The 27271-nt window shown below is 46.6% G+C and overlaps 1 protein-coding gene across 1 annotated transcript in view; it reads left to right on the top strand.

Annotated features, from left to right (window-relative positions):
* Positions 1-208: 208 nt before the first annotated feature.
* Positions 209-27271, top strand: part of MOGAT2 (monoacylglycerol O-acyltransferase 2) — a 118987-nt gene continuing 91924 nt past the window's right edge. The window contains exons 1-2 of the mRNA XM_040340029.1: positions 209-436; positions 14029-14207. Of these exons, the coding sequence (XP_040195963.1) occupies positions 343-436; positions 14029-14207 (273 nt within the window). The 5' untranslated portion in view covers positions 209-342. The remainder of the gene's footprint in view (positions 437-14028; positions 14208-27271) is intronic.

Genomic DNA, 27271 nt, shown 5'->3' with positions numbered 1-27271 from the left:
GAAAAGGTTTAATAACAAAATGTACCTTCATGGAAACCCAGGAGGCTGTAGTGGTGTAAAGTTGGGGTTTTACTTTAATATCTACATACGCTGATAAATTTTTGCTTCATTGGCATGTGTGCAGAGGAATGCTATTGAGCAAAGCTGATAATATCGGACAGGGGCTGATAAGTGAATACAGTTCCCACTGATTACTGACTAGAGTTCAACCATGGAGGTGAGCGGGGCAGCTTTGCTCCACATCAGAGGATTGCAACATCCCGTCTAATAGCCGGCAGACTTTGGACCCCGGTTTCCAGCTTTCAGGAAGCTCTCTTGTCGGTGTCTGCTCGCTGTGAGAACATGGCGATTGAGTTTGCTCCGCGCTCGGTCCCTTTGGAAAGGAGGCTGCAGACGGTGGCTGTCCTGCAATGGGTGTACTCCTTCCTGGCTCTGGGTAAGGAACCGTTTACTGTGTTGGACTTCGTTAATGCGAGGCGTAGTAAAGCGTATGCCTGTGGGGGGCGCCATGTTTTCCTGCACAGGTGTTCCCTGCAGTCCCATTCATGTCAATTGGGATGCAATGGATGCGGATACTGCTCCCAATATGACATCCATGCAGGTGCATGCAGGGGCGGTGTGACAACTGGGAAACTAGGCAGCCGCCTAGGGCGCACTGCTGCCTAGGGTGCCTGGCCACTGGTGTTTCTACTCTCTTCTCTCTGCAGAAAACAACTAAGTCTAAGCATCAGCAGGCGGCTGCCGCTCTGTTCTCACATAGTCGCAGAGGCACAGTGGCGGCAGAGGACTGTGTCTGTGTCCCGACTCCCAAATGAATGGAAGCGAGCAAACATTTATTGATGGGCACTGGTGAAGCTGCATTTGATGGGTGCTGATGAGGCTGCATTTGATGGGGGCGCTGGTGAGGCTGCATTTGATGGGCAATGGTGAGGCTGCATTTGATGGGCAATGGTGAGGCAGCATTTGAAGGGGGCTGGTGAGGCTGCATTTGATGGGGGCGCTGGTGAGGCTGCATTTGATGGGTGCTGATGAGGCTGCATTTGATGAGGGCGCTGGTGAGGTTGCATTTGATGGGCAATGGTGAGGCTGCATTTGATGGGCAATGGTGAGGCTGCATTTGATGGGCAATGGTGAGGCAGCATTTGATGGGCAATGGTGAGGCTGCATTTGATGGGCAATGGTGAGGCTACATTTGATGGACAATGGTGAGGCTGCATTTTATGGGCAATGGTGAGGCTGCATTTGATGGGCAATGGTGAGGCTGCATTTGATGGGCAATAGTGAGGCTGCATTTGATGGGCAATAGTGAGGCTGCATTTGATGGGCAATGGTGAGGCTGCATTCAATGGGCAATAGTGAGGCTGCATTTGATGGGCAATGGTGAGGCTGCATTTGATGGGCAATAGTGAGGCTGCATTTGATGGGCAATGGTGAGGCTGCATTCGATGGGCAATGATGAGGCTGCATTCGATGGGCAATGATGAGGCTGCATTTGATAGACAATGGTAAGGCTGCATTTGATAGACAATGGTGAGGCTGCATTTAATGGGCGCTGGTGGGCCCATGGGCATACATAGGAAAAGCAAAGGGGGTGGAGTCCGGGGTGGAGCCAGGGGGTGGGCAGCAAAATGTGGTTTTGCCTAGGGCAGTGATGGGGAACCTTGGCACCCCAGATGTTTTGGACCTACATTTCCCATGATGCTCAACTACACTATAGAGTGCATGAGCATCATGGGAAATGTAGTTCCAAAACATCTGGGGTGCCAAGCTTCGCCATCACTGGCCTAGGGTGTCACAAATCCTTGCACCATCCCTGGGTGCATGGCCCTGAATGCACACTCTGATGTCTGATTGGGGACAGAGTCTACATCCGTGCATCCGCATCCCACTTGACATGAATGGTACTGCCTGCATGGGGGTACACAGAACACCTGATCATCCCTATGTGGGTAAATACAGCTCTCCACAAGTGTATGCTTTAGTACACCTCATGTAAATGAGGCACTAAAAGCAAAATAGTTTTTTTTTATAAGTTTAGATAGAGTTGTGAAGAGTTAGACGTCAAGGTGATGACGTCCCTTTAGAGATTACAGAGCAGAAACGTGATACAGGATACTGTGTAGCAATACCTCTGTAGGAGCCATGGGTAACCATATATGTGACCGAATACTTCAATTGAAGACTCTCAGACAAGAGGGGCAAGACTTAGACCCAAGTGTTTGACACACTTCCCACAACCCAACTGTGCCTCCAGGTAGACAACAAAATCTTTACAGTTCAGGAAAATAGTTTCTGCTGGCTCAGGTGGGGCCCTTTTAACATTGGTGTGCTTACAGTTCTGCACCTTCAGTAACAATGTCCAGGCACAGTGGTGTCTGCTGGCTCTAAAGTAGTGTGTTGTGTGAATTACAAGACTGGCTGGTGGGAACCGGCTGTTAAAGTAGGTTATGGACAGTTATTACAACTGTGCCTTAAAACATTTGGATAGAGATTCCACAACTGCGGTTAGCAAGGATTTCAATGCACTTCTTTATGTGAGAATTTAGTAGTGGACCCCAGGCGTCACTCCAGACAAACAGGAGTTTGGGTGTTCTCTACATCATCTCTCTCTCACATAAAGAAAGGCGTTGAGCTACTAAGGATGGACGCATTACGACCAGAGCTTAGCATTTAAAATTATAATATACACCTTAAAGATTCCAATGCACCTCTATATGCAAGTGATTATCAGTACAGGACCCCAGGCGTCACTCCACGCAAACAGGAGTTTGGGGGTTCTCTACATCATATCACTTAAACATATAGAGATGTATTAGGCCACTAAGGGAGTTGGTATGAAATACCATCAACCCTTAGCATAGAAAAGTTAGAGCGAACATGTTCAACAAGTTAGGGCAAGGCCCATAAGCAAATAGCACTTGTGTCAAGCACGTAGTAAATAGGAGTTGTAGAGACAACTAATAGTTGCATATGAGAGGCAATATAGCTCAGGTAATAATAGTTGTATATGAGAGGCAAATATTGCTCAGGTAATAATAGTTGCATATGAGAGGCAAATATAGCTCAGGTAATTTGAGAGTTGATGTCCCTTTAAGATATTCCTTAGAAAGTCATAAGCACAACAGTCTATCCCAAGTAGTATGTTAATAGCCACAAGCCATAATAAATATCAGCAATTGTTTTAGGTGGAGAGTATGCAGCAGATGTACAATTGACACAATTGCTACTTATCGTTATCAGGGCTCCAGTGTAGCAACAAGGGATTTTCTGCAGTGTAGGGGTGTCAGCAAGGAAGGTCTCAAAGGTTGTCCCCGGCAACGACAGTCTGTTGCAGCAAATGCAGTAGCATTAATGCAGGAGTTGCAGGCTGGTCAAAGTTTCAGCATGGGGATCGATGGCACCAAAGGCCGAGCTGACAATAATAGAATGGTGTGCAGTCAGCACACCGCTCTTTAATGGATAGGGGCAGGTGCAGTGCATTAGCACTGATTCAAAGAGAAGCGCCATAGAAATTCTTCAATAAAATTTTATTTATTTTTTTTGAAAAATGAGAAGCGCCTTATGTTGCGGCGCACTTCCGCGTTCCACGGTGGAACGCACGTGGCGCTGGGCGATGACGTCATAGCGTGGTCGCCGTAATGCGTTCCAGCGTGGAACGCACTACAGGAAAGAGAGGGCGCAAGGAGCTTCGAGTTCGAGTCAAACTCATGTTCGACTCGAACATTGCCTGTTCGCCGAACAGCGAACAATTTGGGGTGTTCGCGGCAATTTCGAAAAGCCGCGGAACACCCTTCTAAAGTCTATGGGAGAAATCGAAAGTGCTCATTTTAAAGGCTAATATGCAAGTTATTGTCCTAAAAAGTGTTTGGGGACCTGGGTCCTGCCCCAGGGGACATGTATCAATGCAAAAGAAAGTTTTAAAAACTGCAGTTTTTTCTGGAGCAGTGATTTTAATAATGCTTAACGTGAAACAATAAAAGTGAAATATTCCTTTAAATTTCGTACCTAGGGGGGTATATAGTATGCCTGTGAAGCAGCGCATGTTTCCCGTTCTTAGAACTGTCTCTGCACAAAGTGTATTTTCTGAAGGAAAAAAAGTCATATAAAATCACTTGCAGCTATAATGAATTGTCGGCTCCCGGCAATTCAGAGAAAAGTCATTCATTAAAAAAAAAAGCATGGGGTCCCCCAAATTCAATCACCAGGCCCTTCAGGTCTGGTATGGATATTAAGGGGAACCCCGCCATCAAATTTTTTTAATAAAGGACTTTTCCACGGTGTGTGTGTGTTTTATTTTTACAATTCTTTACACTTTCTTAGTGAAATGGTAGAGGTACAATGTACCCCATTACCAATTCACTCACTGAGGGGGGTCAGGATCTGGGGGGTCCCCTTTGTTAAAGGGGTCTTCCAGATTCCGATAAGCCCCCCGCCCACAGACCCCCACAACCACCAGGCAAGGGTTGTGGGGATGAGGCCCTTGGCCCCATCAACATGGGGACATGGTGCTTTGAGGGGTCACAAACCCCCAAAGCATCCCCCCAATGTTGAGGGCATAAGGCCTGGTACGGTTCAGGGGGGGGGGCTCTCTCTCATCCCCCCCCTCTTTTCCTGCGGCCAGCCAGGTTGCGTGCTCGGATAAGGGGTCTGGTGTGGATTTTTGGGGGAACTCCACGCCATTTTTTTTTATTTGGTGTTGGAGTTCCCCTTAAAATCCACACCAGACCTGAAGGGAATGGATATTTGAGGGGACCCCCACGTCATTTTTTTTAAATTGACGGCAGGGTTCCCCTTAATATCCATACCAGACCTGAAGGGCCTGGTAATTGAATTTGGGGGGACCCCCACGCTTTTTATTTTTTATGAATGAGCCGGGAGCTCATTATAGCCGCGAGTGATTTTAAATTACTTTTTTCCTTCAGAAATTACACTTTGTGCAGAGACAGTTCTAAGCACGGGAAACATGCGCTGGTTCACAGGCATACTATACACCCCCCCCCCCCCCCAGGTACCAAATTTAAAGGAATATTTCACTTTTTTTTTTTCAAATAACAATTTTTTTATTTAGTAAAAGGTCAATACAAAACATAGTAGCATTCCAAATGTAGGAAAGAGTGCAAAATTTCAGCAGAAGGTGCTTTCATATTAAATTCACGGTTATTCATGCACTTAGTAACATTTATAAACAACTGGAAATCGAAGATAAAGGAAGGAAGAAAAGGAAGAGGAGGGAGAAAAGAGAGAAGGCGGGGAGGGGGGCAGACTAGGAGAGCAGGGATGGTGATGTACCTCGGTATTCTGGCCGTCTGGGAATATTTCACTTTTATTGTTTCACTTTAGGCATTATTAAAATTACTGCTCCTGAAAAAACGGTCGTTTTTGCATTGATACATGTCCCCTGAGGCAGGGCCCAGGTCCCCAAACACTTTTTAGGACAATAACTTGCATATTAGCCTTTAAAATTAGCACTTTAGATTTCAAACGTTCAAGTCCCATAGACTTTAACGGGGTTCTAAAAATCACACAAACTTTTGGTCTGTTCGCAGGTTCTGGTGCGAACCTAAAGGGGTGGTGTTCATCCCTACTTAGGAGGAGGAGGAGGCATGCTAGCCTAGCACCCTCCAGAACCCTGCACCCTGTACCTAGCACCTTCCTGAACTCTGCACCTTGTACCTAGCACCCTTCTGAACCCTGAGTCCTGTACCTAGCACAATCCTGAACTCTGCACCGTGTACCTAGCACCCTCCTGAACTCTGCACCGTGTACCTAGCACCCTCCTGAACTCTGCACCGTGTACCTAGCACCCTCCTGAACTCTGCACCGTGTACCTAGCACCCTCCTGAACTCTGCACCGTGTACCTAGCACCCTCCTGAACTCTGCACCGTGTACCTAGCACCCTCCTGAACCCTGCACCGTGTGACCCTGGTAGTTCCGCCACTAGAGCAGAGGTTACGAGGGGAGGAGCAAGTCGACAAAACTTCAGACAGATAATGGGGTGCTAAGCCATGAAGAGCCTGGAAATATGGAAATTAAGTAATGGAATCTTTTAAGTCCAATATTAACCACCCAACAACCATTTGTTTCATTTAAAGGGTTGGTTAGGGGAATTGTTCCAAACAACATTTGAAAGTGTCCTTTTTTTCCCTTTTGTGTGCACTCCTGTACACATGCACAGTGCATGTGATTGCACTGTCATTTGATGGTGCAGATCACTGTTTGTGTTAGGCAGAAATTCTACTTTAAATAAACACTTGAATTGCATACTGTTTATGGGAACTGCATTACCCGCCAAAGGACCTGTAATTCTGTTCAGGAGTCTTTTGATTCAGACACCCCTGCTAGTCTGCATAGCCAGGTCTGGAACGTCCTCGGCAGACAGACCTTTGCTACCCCACTAGCCTGTGGCTGGGCAATGAAGGAGCAGCAGCACACTGTTGAGGTCATCCTTCTGCTTACTCTTGTCTCTCCATCTGTCAGCTTGTTCCCTGTGCATGCCCAGGCTGGTTAATTTTACAGATTCATTTGGTGCTTTCCTGCAATCCCTGACCTCCCCTGGTCTGCCTACAGGCTTCTGCAACTCCTGTGTAACTTTTGACTTGTTAAGCATATTCATTTAATGTATTTTTATGTTTGTTTTTTTAATACAGAACTGCATTAATTGATGCCTTTTATATCTCCCCGGAGTTAAGCTTTAAGGATTTCCAGCTGTAAGCAATATTGCCTTGTGATATACAGTCTCCTCCTCTGTGAATGTCTGCTCAGCTTACCTCTTACATAATCTCAGCGGCTCGGTTTATACCGCGTGTCATTGCAGTTACTTACAGCAAGTCAGTAAAATATTATGAAATATTTAAAAAGAAGTGTTGTGTCTGTGCGGTCGGCGACATCCCCTCTCTCCCATAGTCTGGAGTCTGGACGAAGCTCAGCGAGACATGTCATTAATATTGCATCAGATAATAAGCCACCCTCTGGCCAAATGTGCACCTAAAAAGGACTGGAGTCAGCGCTGCGATAGGAATGCAAAGCAGCCAAAGCACATCAAAGAGGACCTGTCTTTTGTCAGTTACCATCCAAAGCTGACAAACATTTGGAAGAAGAGCCAGTTGTGGGCCAGGAAGCTCACTGCAGTTGTACACCGTCCCAAACCAGCACCTAGAATCAGCAATGGCAGACTTCTCCAATGGGGAAAACTTCCCTTAACCGCCAGGAGATTTACCCCAGGGGCGGCCCATCCATTGTGGGTGAATGGGCGCCGCCTCCCATAACCACCGCCACCGCCCTTCCTATCCATGCGCCCGGGCCCCTTTCAGGATGCTGGGTTCACAAATTTCTATGACGGGGTGGGTGTTTTTTTTGAAGCACCTGATTAGAGGCAGAGGCCCTAATAAGCTTCAAAATAGGGTGGGCTCGGGGCGTAGAGCACTGAGTCTGGAGTGGCCCAGTTGTGTTGCAACAGCGAATGAATATTTGCTGTTGCAGTACTGATCCTCCTCCCGGCCAATCGCAAAGAGGGTCTGTAACTGAAATCCCAAATGGGACAAGGTTAAAGCCGTTTAGGGTATAGAAATTCCTGAACACAAGGCAGCTATCGACACTCCACAATCCAGCGAACACGACCCATACAAATTCCCCCATTAACGAGACACACAGCTCTGTTTGAGGTTCAACAGGAATAGACCCCTTTTTTTGAGAAATATACATTCATATACAGTTGAGGATACTGTAGTAACCAAATGAACAATGACCCAACTCCACCCACAACATCACACAATGGTTCCTAACGAGCCCCAATACACATCTTTTAGTAGACATCCTGACTCCGGATCCTGACATATTTTACATGAGCTAATTAACTACAGCTGTTCCGACAGGACGTCATATGACATCCTGTCATTTAAAGCCTCTAGGGCGCACGCACGCGCACCCGTCGCGTCACTGGGAACACAGTGCGCGATTGCCCAGTAACTGAGCAGGGACGTGGAGCTCTGTTTATAAACACAGAGATCCACGTCCTGTCAGGGAGAGGGGAGACCGATCTGTGCCCCTTGTACATAGGGACACAGATTGGTCACCTCCCCCAGTCACCCCCTCCCCCTACACTTAGAACACACCCAGGATACACATTTAACCCCTTCCTCACCCCTTAGTGGTTAACCCCTTCCCTGCCAGTCACATTTATACAGTAATCAATGCATATTTATAGCACTGATCGCTGTATAAATGTGAATGGTCCCAAAAATGTGTCAAAAGTGTCCGATGTGTCCGCCATAATGTCACAGTCCCGAAAAAAATTACAGATCGCCACCATTCCTAGTAAAAAAATAAAATCATTATGACCCCTATTTTGTAGGAAATATAACTTTTGCGCAAACCAGGTTATTGCGATATTTTTTTACCAAAAATATGTAGAAGAATACGTATTGGCCTAAACTGAGAAAAAAATATATATTTTTTAAAAAAATTGGATATTTATTATAGCAAAAAGTAAAAAATATTGTGTTTTTTTTTTCAAAATTTACGCTCTTTTTTGTTTATAGCCCAAAAAATAAAAACCGCACAGGCGATCAAATACGAACAACAGAAAGCTCTATTAATGGGGAAAAAAAAAGGACGTCAATTTTGTTTGGGAGCCACGTCACACGACCACGCAATTGTCAGTTAACCACTTGAGACCCACGCTATAGACAAAAGACGTCAACAGCGCGGCTCTCAAGTGCCAACTGGACGTCTTTGGACGTCTTTTAAAGTGCATTACTCGCGCGCGCTTCTGGGGGGCGCGCAGCGGGTAAACACTGTCCTGGCGCATCGCTGGGAAGCCGATGCGTGTACCTGGCGGCCGCAATGTCCGCCGGGTACACGCGATCGTCGGAAACACAGCAGGGACGTGGAGCTCTGTGTGTAAACACAGAGCTCCACGTGCTGTCAGAGGAGAGGAGACCGATCTGTGTCCCTTGTACATAGAGACACAGCTTCGTTCACCTCCCCCAGTCACCCCCCTCCCCCCACACAGTTAGAACACACCCAGGTTACACATTTAACCCCTTCCTCACCCCCTAGTGTTAACCCCTTCCCTGCCAGTCACATTTATACAGTAATTAGTGCATTTTTATAGCACTGATCGCTGTATAAATGTGAATGGTCCCAAATTTGTAACAAAAGTGTCCGATACGTCCGCCGCAATATCGCAGTCCCAATAAAAATTGCAGATCGCCAGCCATTACTAGTAAAAAAAAAAATAATAAAAAAAAATCATAATTCTGTTCCCCATTTTGTAGGCGCTATAACTTTTGCGCAAACCAGTCGCTTATTGCGATTTTTTTTTTTTACAAAAATACGTCGAAAAATACGTATCGACCTTTACTGAGAAAAAAAATTTTTTTTTTTTTTAAAAAAATGGGAGATTTATTATAGCAACAAGTAAAAAAAAATTTTTTTTTTTAAATTGTCTCTTTTTTTGTTTATAGCGCAAAAAATAAAAACCGCAGAGGTGATCAAATACCACCAAAAGAAAGCTCTATTTGTGGGGAAAAAAGGACGCCAATTTTGTTTGGGAGCCACGTCGCACGACCGCGCAAATGTCAGTTAAAGCGACGCAGTGCCGGAAGCTGAAATTTCGCCTGGGCACGAAGGGGGTTTATGTGCCCAGTAAGCAAGTGGTTAAAGCGACGCAGTCCCGGAAGCTAAAATCTCAGCTGGGCAGGGAGGGGGTGTATGTGCCCAGTAGGCAAGTGGTTAAACGTCTTACGTCTGTGATTGCCAACAAGGGTTTCTTCACCAAGTACTAAGGCCCATATTCTCTCTAAAAATCCGCGGGCTGCGCTTAAGGCATTTACACTCCGCTGTCCCAACTTACAGGAGCAAGTGCTGTATTCCCCAAACACTTGCTCCGTAGTTTGGGGCGGCGGAGTGTAAATGGCCCGGCGTAGCCACGCGTATCTCCAAGGGGGCGGCTTGTATTCAAATTAAGCGCGCCCCCGATTCTAATGAACTGCGCATGCGCCGGGCTTCAAAAAGCCCAGTGCGCATGCTCCAGTTCTCGGCGGAAAACGTCAATGACGCTGACGTGTGCGTCATTGACGTAGAGTCGTATTCAAGAACGACTTACGTAAACGACGTACCCGACGAAAAAACACGACGCGGACCCGACGCCATCCGTAACATGGCCTACGTGGGACTTGCGGAAACTTACTCCTCATATAGCAGGAGTAAGTTTCCGCTTACGCAAACGACGTTACCGACGGTTACGCGACGCAAACTCGTTCGGGAATCGGCGTAGAAGGATCATTTGCATACTCAAATGAATCCTTCACGTAAATGGCATCTAGCGGCGGCCGGCGTCATTACATTTAAGATCCGCCAGTGTAAGTGACTTACAGATGGCGGATCTTAAGTGTATCTATGCGAAAATGATTCTAAGAATCAGTCGCATAGATACACGGGCCAAAAAAGGGAGATACTCCATCGTAACTTCTATGAGAATATGGCCCTCAGTCATGTTTTGCTTGGGGATCAAATACTTATTTTACTCACTGAACTGCAACTCAATTTATAACATTTGTATCATGTGTTTTCTGGATTTTTGGTTGATATTCTGGGCCAGATTCACAGAAGAAATACGCCGGAGTATCTACTGATACTCCGGCGTATTTTCAAATTTGCCGCGTTGTATCTTAATTTGTGATTCACAAACAAGATACGACGGCTTTTGGCTAAGATCCGACAGGCTTCCGGCTTCGTACGCCTTCGGATCTTAGGCTGCAATACTTCGGCCGCCGCTGGGTGGAGTTTGCGTCGTTTTCCAGCGTCGGGTATGCAAATTAGCTTTTACGGCGATCCACGAAGCTACTCGCGTGCGTAACGTCGTTTTTTCCCGTCGCAAAGTTAAGCAATCTTTTTCATGGCTTAACTTTACACCAGCCATGTTAAAGTATGGCCGTCGTTCTCGTGTCGAATTTTACATTTTTTTTATCGGCGTAAGTACGTTACGCACGTCGCCATTCACAAACACATCGGGGCGCCGTAATTTCGCGCAAAGTACGACGGGAAATTTACTAACGGAGCATGCGCAGAACATTCGGCGTGGGAGCGCGCCTAATTTAAATGGTACATGCCCCATTTGAATTAGGCAGGCTTGCGCCGGACGTCTTTACGTTACTTCGCCACAAGTTTATACTCAAGTGCTTTGTGGATCAGGCACTTACGAGAAAAACTTGCGGCGGTGTAACGTAAAGACGATACGTTACGCCGCCGCATTTGTACCTGAATCTGGCCCTCTGTGTCTATAATTTAAAATACACCTATGATAGACCTTTCTTTTCTTTGTGGGCAAACTTACAAAATCTACAGGGGATCAAATACTTATTTCCTCCCAGTACAAACAATGGGATTTTTTTTGGGCCTAGGCAGTATTTTTGTGTACTGTGGGGGAGGTGCTTTCACTAGGAGAAGGCATTGATCCATGTCCCTCGTTATCACAGGATCCATGCCTTCCCCACTGACAGAATGGCAATCTGCCTTGTTTACATAAACAGACCGACATTCTGCCTCCGTACCGTACAATCGGCGGGAGAATAAGTGTGCACAGCCTATTGCATTAGGGTGTGCACCCCAAAGCGTAAGGGATCAGAGGGATGAACAGCCGGCTCAGAGAGTCCAGTAAAGTGAAAGTAGATTTATTCAGCAAAAAGGCAAATCAAACAGAAACGACAGGCTTGTCTTGTAACACAGTTTCACACACTGGTAAAGTTCAGTCTCTGTAGCAAACAGGTTTAGGTGCACAGTTCACAGCTGTAGCCGGAGCTATAGGGCCAGATCCACAAACAAATTACGCCGGCGTATCTATTGATACGCCGCGTAATTTCAAAGTTCCCCCGTAACAAGATACGACTGAATGAGTGATCGATCCAACAAGCGTACGTCTTAGTGCGCCGTCGGATCTAAGGTGCATATTTACGCTGGCCGCTAGGTGGCGTTTCCGTCGAATTCCGTGTTGAGTATGCAAATTAGCTAGATACGCCAATCCACAAACGTATGTCCGGCGCATTTTTTTACGTCGTTTGCGTTCGGCTTTTTCTGGCGTATAGTTACCCCTGCTATATGAGGCGTATCCTATGTTAAGTATGGCCGTCGTTCCCGCATCGAATTTTGAAAATTTTACGTCGTTTGCGTAAGTCGTTCGCGAATAGGGCTTTGCGTAGAATGACGTCACCGTCGTAAACATTGGCTTGTTCCGGTTTAATTTCGAGCATGCGCACTGGGATACCACCACGGACGGCGCATGCGCAGTTGAAAAAAAACGTCATTTACGTCGGGTCAAGACGTATTTACATAAAACACGCCCCCATCACATCCATTTGAATTGTGCGCCCTTACGCCGCCAAAGATACACTACGCCGCCGTAACTTACGGCGCGCATTCTTTGAGGATACAAAAAAAGTAAGTTACAGCGGCGTAGTGTATCAGAGATACGCTACGCCCGATGGAAATATGCGCCAGGGTACGTGGATCTGGCCCATAGTCTTTTAGAAGGTTTAGCTCACCCCAGCAGGTCACAATCCAGCACCAACACTCTCCTCCCAATGTGCTGATGTCTCTCTCACTCCAAACAAACAGCATCTACCGGGTACAGATACACTTCCTGCAATCAGTCTCAGGTTGCAATCAGCTGCAGGAGATGATATCAGCTCCAGACTGCCAGGAGACACCCGCTGGTGGACACTGAAACTGCGGCCCATAGATCTGGGAGCGACAGTGCCACCAGCAGGTGAAACCTTTCCTGACAGGAGCTCTCCTCCCAAAGTGCTGATGTCTCTCTCACTCCAAGCAAACCGCCCCACTTACATTTCCAGAGCAGCTGATTAATATGCAGGTTTGAAGGGGGAAGTACCTGCCTGCCCTCCTCAGTAAACCATCCATTCACCTACTCCAGGCTGACTCTCTTTACAATATATATACTTTGGGAGTTACGACGGTGTATCTCAGGAAACTCCGTCGTATCTCTGTTTTTTGACCCGCGTATCTATGCGAGTGATTCCTAGAATCATTTTCGCATAGATACGGCCTAGATCCGACAGGTGTAAGTGACTTATACTGTCGGATCTTAAATGTAATTCACCGCCGGCCACTAGGTGGCGTTTACGTTCAGGTCTCATTTGACTATGCAAATGAGCCTGATACGCCGATTCCCGAACGAATTTGCGTTGCGTACTCGTCACTTACGTCGTTTCCGTAGGCGTAAGGTTACCCCTGCTATATGAGGGGTAACCTTACGCCAGTCCGCCGTACGCCATGTTAAGTATGACGTCGGGTCTGCGTCGTCTTTTCCCGTCGGGTACGTCGTTTTCCTAAGTCGTTCTTGAATACGACTTTACGTCAATGACGCACACGTCGGCGTCATTGACGTTTTCTGTCGTGAGCTGGAGCATGCGCACTGGGCTATTTTTCAGCCCGGCGCATGCGCAGTTCAATCGACGCGGGGGCGCGCTTAATTTAAATACAAGCCGCCCCCTTTGAATTACGCGGGGATACGCCAGGCCATTTACACTACGCCGCCGCAAACTACGGAGCAAGTGCTTGAGGAATACGGCACTTGCTCCAGTAAGTTGCGGCGGCGTGGTGTAAATGGCTTACGCTACGCAGAAAGTACGAGAATCTGGCCCAGTATCTCCCAAAAGTGAGTACACCCCTCACATTTTTGTAAATATTTTATTCTATCTTTTCATGTGACAACACTGAAGAAATGACACTTTGCTACAATGTTGTGTAGTGAGTGTGCAGCTTGTATAACAGTGTACATTTGCTGTCCCCTCAAAATAACTCAACACACAGCCATTAATGTCTAAACTGCTGGCAACAAAAGTGAGTACACCCCTAAGTGAAAATGTCCAAATTGGGCCCAAAGTGTCAATATTTTGTGTGGACACCATTATTTTCCAGCACTGCCTTATCCCTCTTGGGCATGGAGTTATGTTGCAATTGCTTGTGCTGATCAGTTTTAACAATTCTCATTGTGATTTGTTCTCCTGCAGCCCAGACTTGCATTATCCTGTTCTTCGCTCTGCTCTTCACCCGCTTCTGGATAATCAGTGTTCTCTATGGGATCTGGTGGTTTACAGACTGGGACACCCCCAGGGAAGGTGGAAGGAGGAGCCCCTTTCTGCAGAATCATGCGGTCTGGCGATACGTAAGAGACTACTTTCCTATAAAGGTGCGTTCTGACCTCATTCTATTCATTTTTTCACTGTTGACTCATCCGGAGATTGGTGTGTGTAATATATATATTAGTGCTGTCAAGCGATTAAAATTTCTAATCGCGATTAATCGCATTAATGTCATAGTTAACTCACGATTAATCGCGCGATTAAGGAGGTTCACCCTTTAAAACATTTTTTTTTTTGTTTTCTTATTTATTTTTATTTTTTTTTATAATATTAAATTGTGTTTTTTTATTTTTTTACATTTTGATCACTTTTATTGCTGTCACAAGGAATGTAAACATCCCTTGTGACAGCAATAGGTGGTGACAGGTACTCTTTATGGAGGGATCGGGGTCTAAAAGACCTCCGAGCCCTCCTTTGCACTTCAAAGTATTCAGATCGCCGAAAACGGCGATTCTGAATACTGTGTACTTTTTTAAATCCGGCGCCATTGGCAGCCGAGAAACCCGGAAGTGACGTCATGACGCCGCTTCCGTGGTTTCAATGCGGAGACTGAATCAAAGCCGCTTACGGCTTAGTTTCAGTCTGCGCCTGGACACAGAAGGCGCCGGATGGAGGATCGGGTCTCCCGGTGGGACGGGAGGCCCGGTCAGAGCGGCGAAAGGCGGCGGGAGGGGGGGATGTCCCCTCCCGCTCCTCCGGCATAACAACCGAGCGGCTTTTAGTCGTTTGTTATGTCTGGATAGCCGATCGCCCGCTCTAAACAACGGTACCGGGATGATGCCTGCGGCTGCAGGCATCATCCCGGTATAACCCCCGAACGCCGAGGACGCATATATGCGTCCCGTCGGCGTGAAAGGGTTAAGAGGTATGTGCTGACAAAAAAAAAATGTTTTAAAGGGTGAACCTCGTTAATCGCGCGATAAAAAAATTGACGGCGTTAAAATGGGTTTGTGTTAACGCCGTTAATAACGCGTTTAACTGACAGCACTAATATATATATTACACGCACACAGTAGAACCTCGAATAACGCGATACGAGCACTGGATTTAAAAAAAAAAAATCCTTATTCGGTTTGTGAGTGTTGTCTCACAACACGAACAGGATTCAAGCCACAGCAGTGTGCAGTACTGCGTTTGGCCTGAGGTGGGGCGCCGGAGCCGAGCGGAGCCAATCGGAGCTGTTCGTAGCCATTCGGAAATGCTCGGAAATCCTCCTTTCCCAGGCCTTTCCGAGTTCAGCCGAGCTGTCCTCGAAACTTTCCGAGTGTTTCTGATATATATATATATAAAATGTATGTCTTCATTTACCTTTGATAATTGTTTAAAAATATTTAACTAGCAAAAGTGTGCCTGTTCCAGAACAGGAACGTTTTTAGTGCAAAGGACAGCAATTTTAAATCGTGGGGGGTGGGAGGTCAGCCGGGTGGTCTGGGGGGGGACAGACAGTGGGGTAAAGTGCAACTGTTCATTAATGATCAATCTATATTTTTACAGCCAGCAGAGTGCGCTCTATGCTTCTTTTTTTGCTTCTTTGTGTTTACCCGTCTTTTCTTAGCTGCTCAGTTGAGTTTACAGAGCTCAGTAGCTCAAATTGTACACAAAAAAAAAAAAGTTCTCTCTTCCTGCCCTTCTCATTAAGAGCCATAGAAAGAATTAGTAAGAGAAAGAGTGTGAGGGCAAACAGCTGCCAGCGGTTCACCTTTAACCAGTTACTGACTGCATCATAGTAGATTTCCTGCTTCAAGGTGTCTCTCCGTTGCAGACTTGTGTGTGTTGTTTTATTTATTTATTTGTATATCTATCTATATCTATATATATATATATCTATATATATATATATTAATTTATATATATATATATATATATAGATATATATATATAGATATATATATATTTATATATCTATATATAGATATAAATATATATATATAGATATATAGATATATATATAGATATATAGATATATATATAGATATATATGAATATATAAAATTGATTGAACTCTTCCGCCCCCCCACGGAGCTCTTTTCTGACAGGGAATAAAATCCATCACTTCCTTTAGCAAAATCACCTTACACAAAAACACTGGCTAGGCACACAGTTCGCCCTTCAATTGCCCTAGATGTTTAATCCCTACCCAGCCAGTGTCCACCGCAATATCGCAGTCCCGCTATAAATTGATGATCGCTAACCCTTACTAGTAAAAATATATAAATAACATTTCTAGTGTATATCCCATAGTTTGTAGACGCTATGGGCCAGATTCATAAAGAATCGCGGCGGCGTAATGTATCGTCTTTACTTTACACCGCCGCAAGTTTTCAGCGCAAGTGCCTGATTCACCAAGCACTTGCGTGTAAACATACGGCGGTGTAATGTAAAGCCGTCCGGCACAAGCCCGCCTAATTCAAATGGGGCGTGTACCATTTAAATTAGGCGCGCTCCCGCGCCGAACGTTCTGCGCATGCTCCGTTAGGAAATTTCCTGACGTGCTTTGCGCGAAATTACGGCGCCCCAACGTATTGTTTGAACGGCGACGTGCGTAACGTATTCCCGGACGTCATAGGAAAAAAAAAATTGAAATTTGACGCGGGAACGACGGCCATACTTTAACATGGCTGGTCTAAAGTTAAGCCATGAAAAAGCAGGCTTAACTTTGCGACGGGAAAAAACGACAAGCGACGACGTAACGCACGCGAATACCTTCGTGGATCGCCGTAAAAGCTAATTTGCATACCCGACGCTGGAAAACGACGCGAACTCCACCCAGCGGCGGCCGAAGTATTGCAGCCTAAGATCCGAAGGCGTACGAAGCCGTAAGCCTGTCAGATCTTAGCCAAAAGCCGTCGTATCTTGTTTGTGAATCACAAATTAAGATACGACGCGGCAAATTTGAAAATACGCCGGAGTATCAGTAGATACTCCGGCGTATTTCTTCTGTGAATCTGGCCCTATAACTTTTGCTCAAACCAATCAATATACGCTTATTGGGATTTTTCTTTTGCCAAAAATATGTAGCAGGATACATATTGGCCTGAATTTTATGAAGAAATTTGATTTGTAAAATTTGCTTTTTATTGGCTATTGATGTGTGTGTGTGTGTGTACACGCCTTCTGTAATTTGACCACTAGATGGCATTATATACGTACATACATCTCCTACCTATAGACCTGTGTTTCTGCACTCAATTCTTCAAGGCGTCCCAACAGGTCATGTTTTCAGGATTTCCATTATTTTGCATAAGTGAGTTGATCAGTTTCAATGCCTTAGGAATTACCACAGCTGTTTTCATCTGAGGGAAATCCCGAAAACATGACCTGTGCCAGGGCCGTCTTTAATATTGATTGGACCCTGGGCAATCATTTTCTTGCCCCCCCCCCCCCATACAATTTCGCCCTAAGACATGCAGGCCCAGATTCTCGTAGATCGGGCGTATCTCTGCGGCGGCGTAGCGTATGTCATTTACGTTACGCCGCCGCAAGTTTTTCATGCAAGTGCTTTATTCACAAAGCACTTGCGTGTAAAGCTGCGGCGGCGTAGCGTAAATCACGCGGCGTAAGGCCGCGTAATTCAAATTCGGCGGGTAGGGGGCGTGTTTCATTTAAATGAAGCGCGTCCCCGCGCCGAACGAACTGCGCATGCGCCGCCTGTAAAAAATCCCAGGGTGCATTGCTCCAAATGACGTCTCAAGGATGTCATTGTTTTCGACGTGAAAGTAAATGACATCCAGCCCCATTCACGGACAACTTACGCAAACGACGTAACTTTTCAAATTTCGACGCGGGAACGACGGCCATACTTAACATTGGCTGCGCCTCATATAGCAGGGGCAACTTTACGCCGGGAAAAGCCTAACGTAAACGTCGTAACTTTACTGCGTCGGCTGCGCGTACGTTCGGGAATTCGCGTATCTAGCTAATTTGCATACTCGATGGGGAAAACGACCGAAGCGCCACCTAGCGGGCAAAAAACAAATTGTAGTTAAGATCCGACGGCGTAAGAGCCTTACGCCTGTCGGATCTAATGGATATCTATGCGTAACTGATTCTAAGAATCAGTCGCATAGATACGACGGCCCAGATTAGGACTTACGACGGCGTACATGGCGTTGCGCCGTCGTAAGCCCTTTGAGAATCTGGGCCACAGTACATAGCAACTAGACTCAAAATCAGTTTACTGATTCAGATCGGGCAGCGATTGTGATTGGTTGCCAGAGGTTACAACGTATCATTATCGCTTACTGACTGGTTGCTAGAGGTTACAGCACACATTACAGCTCACTGATTAGTTGCTAGAGGTTACAGCACATGATTTCTTCTTGTTGATTGATTGCTAGAGATGACTGTACATCAACACTGCTCCCTGATTGGTTGCTAGAGATTACAGCACATCATCTCCTCACTGCCTGCACACCATGGAGTGGGGTAGTGAGGGGACCCATCAATCGACAGAAAACTCCTAGAGATCCTAGAATTCCTGGGATCAGTGGCAGTGCGATGGGGGAGGGGAGGGTGTGATCAATGGCAAAGCTGATTTTTTTTACCAACTACCAATATAAAGAGGAGTTTCAACACTGACCACCAATGTAATAGGGGTTTACACTGACCACCAATGTAATAGGGGTTTACACTGACCACCAATGTAATAGGGGTTTACACTGACCACCAATGTAATAGGAGTTTACACTGACCACCAATGTAATAGGGGTTTACACTGACCACCAATGTAATAGGAGTTTACACTGACCACCAATGTAATAGGGGTTTACACTGACCACCAATGTAATAGGAGTTTACACTGACCACCAATGTAATAGGGGTTTACACTGACCACCAATGTAATAGGGGTTTACACTGACCACCAATGTAATAGGGGTTTACACTGACCACCAATGTAATAGGGGTTTACACTGACCACCAATGTAATAGGGGTTTACACTGACCACCAATGTAATAGGGGTTTACACTGACCACCAATGTAATAGGGGTTTACACTGACCACCAATGTAATAGGAGTTTACACTGACCACCAATGTAATAGGGGTTTACACTGACCACCAATGTAATATAAGCATTCACAGTAACCACAAAAGGGGGACCTTCACACTGACCGCTAGTGTGAATGAAAGAATTCTACACCAAGCCCCAATGTAATGAGAAGATTTACACTGACCACCAATGTAACAGACATTTAGCATGCGTTCACATTTGTGTGTGTCGGGAATACATGCAAAATCACTTTCCTGACACCACAGAAACGTGCTGCCCTTTAGCAGATACACAGCGGTGCCATTAATTGTTATTGACACCCATGGGCGTCCGCTCCATAGGGCAAGGGTGGGGGGCAATTGACCCCCCTTGGAAAATCGAGAAGGTGTTGAAGAGTCTCGTGGCCGCGGGCTGTCAGAGCGGTCCCGGGCCGGATGTCACACAGACACAGCGAGCAGAGTGAAGCCGCCTCCCCCTCCAGTATTTATGTGTACACAGGGGGAGGGAACCTGCTGTGACCCGGCCGTGCTGATGGCTGATCTGAGGTACTGAATGGGATGGTGGGAGGAGTGGTCTGTCTGTGCTGAAAGGGGGGTTTGTGCTGAATGAGGGTCCATCTGTGCTGAAGGGGGGTCTGTGCTGAATGGAGGGGTCTGTGCGGAATGGGGGGGGGGGGCTGTGCTGAAGGGAGGGTCTGTGCTGAAGGGGGTTCTGTACATTCTCTAGGCTATATTATATGGGCATGGAGTGAAGCTGAATTATCTCAATAGCTATTTTACACTGCCAACTGGCCGCGTTATCGGTAAAGCGCCGCTTTACCATCGTTTGAGCTGTGCTATTCGGCCACTAGTGGGGCGCTTTTAACCCCTGCTAGCATTTGAAGAAAGGGTTAAATGTGTATCACCGCTGTGGAAGCACCCCCCCTGAAAAAATTTCAGCGGACGCCCATGATGACACCCTCACGTATCTGCTGACATGTGCCTTGGCACCGATCAAGTTGACTGATCGATCAACTTTGGTACAACCAGCCTGCCGGATTTTACATACGATTATCGCTAGCGGGAAGAGAAACTGGAAAAAGGGCAACCAAACTGATAAGAGGCATGGAGGAGCTCAGCTATGAGGAAAGATTAGAGGAACTGAATGTATTCTCTCTTAAGAAGAGGAGATTGTTTATACCTGTAGGCTGTTACTCTTTTTCCAATTTGCTCAAAATGTCAATTTCAATGTCACCTACTTTACTGGTAAGGAGTTCCAAACACAGGGACTAATGGGCCAGATTCACGTAGAATCGCGGCGGCGTAACTTATCCTAGATAAGTTACACCACCGCAATTTTTCATCGCAAGTGCCTGATTCACCAAGCACTTGCGATGAAAACCCACGCCCGCGGCCTCCGGCGCAAGGCGGGCCAATTCAAATGGGCATGTGCCATTTAAATTAGGCGCGCTCCCGCACCGGACCTACTGCGCATGCTCCGTTTCCTAACTCCCGCCGTGCTTTGCGCGCCGTGACGTCATTATTTTGAACGGCGACGCGCGTAGCGTACTTCCGTATTCCCAGACGTGTTACGCAAATTACGTTGATTTTTAAATTTCGACGCGGGAACGACGGCCATACTTTAGACAGCAATACACTTGCTGACTAAAGTTAAGGCACCAAAAAAAAAGTGTAACTATGCGATGGGAAAATATACTAGCGGCGACGTAGCGAACGCGAAAAACCGTCGTGGATCGGCCGTAACTCCTAATTTGCATACCCGACGCTGGTTTACGACGCAAACTCCCCCCAGCGGCGGCCGAGGTACTGCATCCTAAGATCCGACAGTGTAAAACAATTACACCTGTCGGATCTTCTGGCTATCAATGCGTAACTGATTCTATGAATCAGTCGCATAGATAGAAACAGAGATACAACGGCGTGTCAGGAGAAACGCCAGATTTGTGAATCTGGCCCAATGTGTTCAAATCAGCTGCTCCTGTCCACCACTAGAGGGTGCTAAGAGACTTTCTATTGGGGATAAATGAACAGTTCTCCATAGTCTTAAAGTGATTGAAAAGGATCGTTTTTTTTTTTTAAATAACAAACATGTCATACTTACCTCCAATGTGCAGTTCGTTTTGCACAAAGTGGCCCCCGATCGTCCATTTCTGGGGTCCCCCCGGTGGCTCTCACGGCTCCTCCCCACATTCCACATTAGATAACCTCCTTGCGCCGCCTCAGCTCCTCAGCCCCCCCCCCCCCCTGTGTATAATGGATAGATTCATGCATTGCATGAATCTATCCATGGCTGCTGCAGCCAACCCCTAATTAGGCATCTGGCCCTTTTTTGGATGCCGGGCGCCTGAATTCCAGTGGCAGGGGGTGTTTTTGAAGCACCTAATTAGTGCCAAAGGCTCTAATAGGCTTCAAAAAAGATAAACTTTGCATTGTGTTTTCAATTCACCCAGGTGTGTTAGAAAAGCAAATAAATATTTGCTTTCCTAACACTGAACCGCCTCTCAGCCAATCGGGTGCACGGGTCTGTTACCCGTCACCTGATTGGCTAAAACGACAGGTGCTACGATTGGACGCCTATCGGGAGGAGGGGAGGAGACGCATAGAGGAAACGGGAGCCACTGTCTGACCCGCTGCAAGGTCCCACCGCTCGCTGTCGCCACCCATCGCCACAGAGACAGGTTAATGATGGGCCACAGTAGCTGCAATTGATGGGCATAGTGGCAGCATTTTATATCAGCTATAGTGGCTGTGTTTGATAGCACAGTGGCTGCAATTGATGGACACAGTGGCTGCGTTTTAAGGGCACAGTGGCAGAATTTGATGGGGCACAGTGGCAGCATTTGATGGGCACAGTGGCTGCAATTGATGGACACAGTGGCTGCGTTTCAAGGGCACAGTTGCTGCAATTGAGAGGCACAGTGGCTGCGTTTGATGGGCACAGTGGCTGCAATTGATAGGCACAGTGGCTGCGTTTTAAGGGCACAGTGGCTGCAATTGATAGGCACAGTGGCTGCGATTGATAGGCACGGTGGCTGCGTTTTAAGGGCACAGTGGCAGCATTTGATGGGGCACAGTGGCAGCATTTGATGGGCACAGTGGCAGCATTTGATGGGCCCATTGACTGCAATTGATAGGCACAGTGGCTGCATTTGATGGGCACAGTGGCTGCGTTTTAAGGGCACAGTGGCTGTAATTGATAGGCACAGTGGCTGCATTTGATGGGCACAGTGGCTGTGTTTGATGGGCACAGTGGCTGCATTTGATAGGCACAGTGGCTGCAATTGATAGGCATGGTGGCTGCGTTTGATGTACACAGTAGCTGCAATTGATGGGCACAGTGGCTGCGATTGAAGGTACAGTGGCTGTGTTTGATGGGCACAGTGGCTGCATTTGATGGGCACAGTGGCTGCATTTGATGGGCACAGTGGCTGCATTTGATGGGCACAGTGGCTGCGTTTGATGGGCACAGTGGCTGCGTTTGATGGGCACAGTGGCTGCGTTTGATGGGCACAGTGGCTGAAATTGATGTTTTTTTTCCAGAATTTTTCAGTTTCTTTGCGCCCTCCCAAAGACTTTGAGCACCAGCCACCACTGGTAGCCACATATCAGGAATATGAAATGTTGGGGTAACAAACAGTTTGACTGGCTGCTTGTGCTGCTACTTCTTCTCCCACTCTGAGCTCTGCTGTACAGGGACTGCAGGAGGCTGATATCAGGTCACATTTCACAAGGCTTGCATTAAAAATACAGCATTTAACCACTTCCGGACCGCCGCATATACATATACGTTTACGGAATGGCACGGACAGGCACATTGGCGTACCTGTACGTCCCTGCCTAGAAGTGGGTCGGGGGTCCGATCGGGACCCCCCCCCCCGGTACATGCGGCAGTTCCCGTGGCTTCAGGAGTGATCCGGGACGAGGGCGCGGCTATTCGTTTCTAGCCTCCCCCTCGCGATCGCTCCCCGGAGCTGAAGAACGGGGAGAGCCGTATGTAAACACGACTTCCCCGTGCTTCACTGTGGCGGCGCATCGATCGAGTGATCCCTTTTATAGGGAGACTCGATCGATGACGTCACACCTACAGCCACACCCCCCTACAGTTGTAAACACACACAAAGTGAACACTAACTCCTACAGCGCCCCCTGTGGTTAACTCCCAAACTGCAACTGTCATTTTCACAATAAACAATGCAATTTAAATGCATTTTTTGCTGTGAAAATGACAATGGTCCCAAAAATGTGTCAAAATTGTCCGAAGTGTCCGCCATAATGTCGCAGTCACGAAAAAAAAACGATGATCGCCGCCATTAGTAGTAAAAAAAAAAAAATTATAAAACTATCCCCTATTTTGTAAACGCTATACATTTTGCGCAAACCAATCGATAAACGCTTATTGCGATTTTTTTTACCAAAAATAGGTAGAAGAATACGTATCGGCCTAAACTCAGGGAAAAAAAAATTATATATGTTTTTGGGGGATATTTATTATAGCAAAAAGTAAAAAATATTGCATTTTTTTCAAAATTGTCGCTCTATTTTTGTTTATATCGCAACAAATAAAAACCGCAGAGGTGATCAAATACCACCAAAAGAAATCTCTCTTTGTGGGGAAAAAAGGACGCCAATTTTGTTTGGAAGCCACGTCGCACGACCGCGCAATTGTCTGTTAAAGCGACGCAGTGCCGAATTGTAAAAAAAAACCTTGGGTCATTTAGCAGCATATTGGCCCGGTCCTTAAGTGGTTAATGATGCATCAGTGGATACAGGTCTACGGTAATTTGCTCAGAATTCAGCGTTAACAAATCTTTTAATATTTTAATGTAAGTGGTTAAACTAGTAATTGCCACTTCAGTAATTAGATATTTCTATATCTTTGGTTGGGAACCTGCGACCCAAGGATTGTATGCGGCCCCTTTGGCACTCACTGCGCAGCCCTTGGAGCCCTGGCCTGCAGACAATCGTCTGTTTTGGTATTTACTCAGGCCAATTGAAGAGAGTGGATTAGGAGGTAATTGGGCAGCACTTGTGCCCTTCTCAAGTACTTGACTTATTTGTCAAGTAAGTGGGATCACCTCTGCTGTAGAATATTGGTTGAACAGAATGAAGTCCCTTCTCTTTTTTGAACACTAGGTGGCGCTTGCAGCCAGTGTATGAATGAGACACAGTTTCTGTCTTCTTTGCTGTTGCTGACTTCCAAGTTTATCTTTCTAAAGGCAGTTCTTTTATCTCTGCTGGCCATAGCTCAAGGTCTGAGATCCAGGCTCCACCACTTCTCTGTGATAATAAATAATAATAATAATAAAAAAAACATTAGCCTTAACAATACCAGGGCAATCAACAGGGCACATAAGGGTGTACACCATGCATTGCCCTCCTGCTGAACTCTATCGGAACGGAAGACACACAACTGGACCTATAACAAGAGCCCATTGTCCTCTGTAGTGCCCACACGGGCCATTCACATCGCCATTCTGGGTCATCGTTAACCCTTTAATAACTTGGGTAAAACCAACCTTAACCACTTAAGCCCCGGACCAAAATGCAGGTAAAGGACCAGGCCCCTTTTTGCGATTCGGCACTGCGTCGCTTTAACTGACAATTGCGCGGCCGTGCGACGTGGCTCACAAACAAAATTGGCGGCCTTTTTTCCCCACAAATAGAGCTTTCTTTTGGTGGTATTTGATCACCTCTGCGGTTTTTAGTTTTTGCGCTATAAACAAAAATAGAGCGACAATTTTGAAAAAAAATCAATATTTTTTACTTTTTACAATAATAAATATCCCCCAGAAATATATAAAAAAATAGTTTTTTTCCTCAGTTTAGGCCGATACGTATTCTTCTACATATTTTTGGTAAAACAAAATCGCAATAAGCGTTTATCGGTTGGTTTGCGCAAAATTTATAGCATTTACAAAATAGGGGATAGTTTTATTGCATTTTTTTCGTGACTGTGACATTATGGCGGACACTTCAGACAATTTTGACACATTTTTGGGACCATTGTCATTTTCACAGCAAAAAATGCATTGTTTATTATGGAAATGACAGTTGCAGTTTGGGAGTTAACCACAGGGGGCGCTGAAGGAGTTATGTTTCACCTAGTGTGTGTTTACAACTGTAGGGGGGTGTGGCTGTAGGAGTGACGTCATCGATTGTGTCTCCCTATAAAAGGGAATCACTCGATCGATGCGCCGCCACAGTGAAGCACGGGGAAGCCGTGTTTACTTACGGCTCTCCCCGTTCTTCAGCTCCGGGGACCGATCGCGGGACCCCAGCGGCGAGCGGGTCCGCGGGTCCTGTGGTCCCGGAGCTTCGGACCTGGTCGTGGGCGCGCGCCTGCGACCCACGGCTGGGTAGATGTACAGGACGTGCATCAGATGTAGTAGTACTTGCATCTGCCCAGCCGTGCCATTCTGCGGACGCATATTTACAGCAGGCGGTCCTTAAGTGGTTAAAGGGGTTGTATGGGTTCAGTTTTTTTTTTTTAAAACAAACATGTTATACTCACCTCCACTATACAGTTCGTTTTTCACAGAGTTGCCCCGATCGTCCTCTTCTGGGGTCCCTTGGCGGCTCTTGCGGCTCCTCCCTGCAAGAGCCAACCCCCTCCAGGGAGCTCTTTCCCGAGGGGGTTACCTTGCAGGCACACTCCTGTGTGATACACTTGGCGGCCATAGCCGCCAAGAGTATGACTTGGCCCCTCCCCCATTGCGGCGTGTCATTGATTTGATTGACAGCAGCGGGAGCCAATGGCTGCGCTGCTATCAATCTAACCAATGAACAGCCAACGAGCCATTTGGAAAGAGACGCGGGAACGAGCCCACGGAAGTTTGGGGGTCAGGTAAGTAAAACGGGGGCATGGGGGGGCCAGAGAGTACAAGGTGTTTTTTCATCTTAATACATAGGATGCATAGGATGTAAAATTTGACGCGGGAACGACGGCCATACTTTAACATGGCAAGTCTAAATATAAGCCAAAAAAAAGCAGCTTTAACTATACGCCGGGAAAAGCCGACTAGGGGCGACGTAAGAGAATGCGACGGCCGCGCGTACCTTCGTGAATCGCTGGAAAAAGACAATTAGCATACCCGACGCGGAAAACGACGCAAACTCCACCCAGCAGGCGCCAAAGTTTTGCACCAACGATCTGAAGGCGTACGAAGCCAGAAGCCGTCGTATCTTGGTTTGAGGATTCAAACTAAAGATACGACGTGGGAAATTTGAAAATACGCCGGAGTATCAGTAGATACGCGGGCGTACTTCTTCTCTGAATCTGGCCCAGTGACACTAAAATGAAGCCAGATCAAGCCCTGAACTTACGATGTATTTTTTATTTATTTTATTATTTTAGTTATTATTATTGTTATAGTTTTTTTTTTTTTGAAGAGCCTCCACAAAAATACATTGGGCCAGATTTACAGACGACTTACGCCAACGTATCTATTGATACGCGGCGTAAGTTCAAAGATGCGCCGTCGTATCTATGCCCTGTATTCAGGAACCTAGATACGCCTGAAATATGGCTTCAGCCGACCGACGTAAGTTGCCGTACGCCGTCGTATCTTGGGTGTATATTTACGCTGGCCGCAAGGGGCACTTCCGTAGATTTACGCGCCGAATATGTAAATGAGCTAGTTACGCCGATTCACAAACGTACGTGCGCCCGCTCCGCCGTTTACGTAAGGCTTACGTCCGGCGTAAAGTTACCCCTGCTATATGAGGCGCAGGTAATGCAAAGTATGGACGTCGGAACAAGCGTATCTTTTTACGTTGTTTACTTAACGTAGTACGTGAATGGGGCTGTGCATAGGTTTAGTTCACGTCACAGGCATTGAGCCGGCGTATCTTAGGGAGTAAATTCGACGTGATACTGAGCATGCACGCGCATGCGCCGTTGGTTCGGTGCTTCATTTACATGGGGTCACGGTTCATTTCCATACAACACGCCCACTACCAGCCTACTTTGAATTGCGCGGGCTTACGCCGGCCCATTTACGCTACGCCGCCATAACTTAGGGAGCAAGTGCTTTGTGAATACAGTACTTGCCTCACTAAGTTACGTCGGCGTAGCGCATATGAGATGCGCTACGCCCGACTAAAGATACGCAGCTGTACGTGAA

Source organism: Rana temporaria, chromosome 2 (assembly GCF_905171775.1).
Source record: "Rana temporaria chromosome 2, aRanTem1.1, whole genome shotgun sequence".
Lineage (NCBI taxonomy): Eukaryota > Metazoa > Chordata > Amphibia > Anura > Ranidae > Rana > Rana temporaria.
This window is presented reverse-complemented; position numbering and strand designations above follow the sequence as displayed.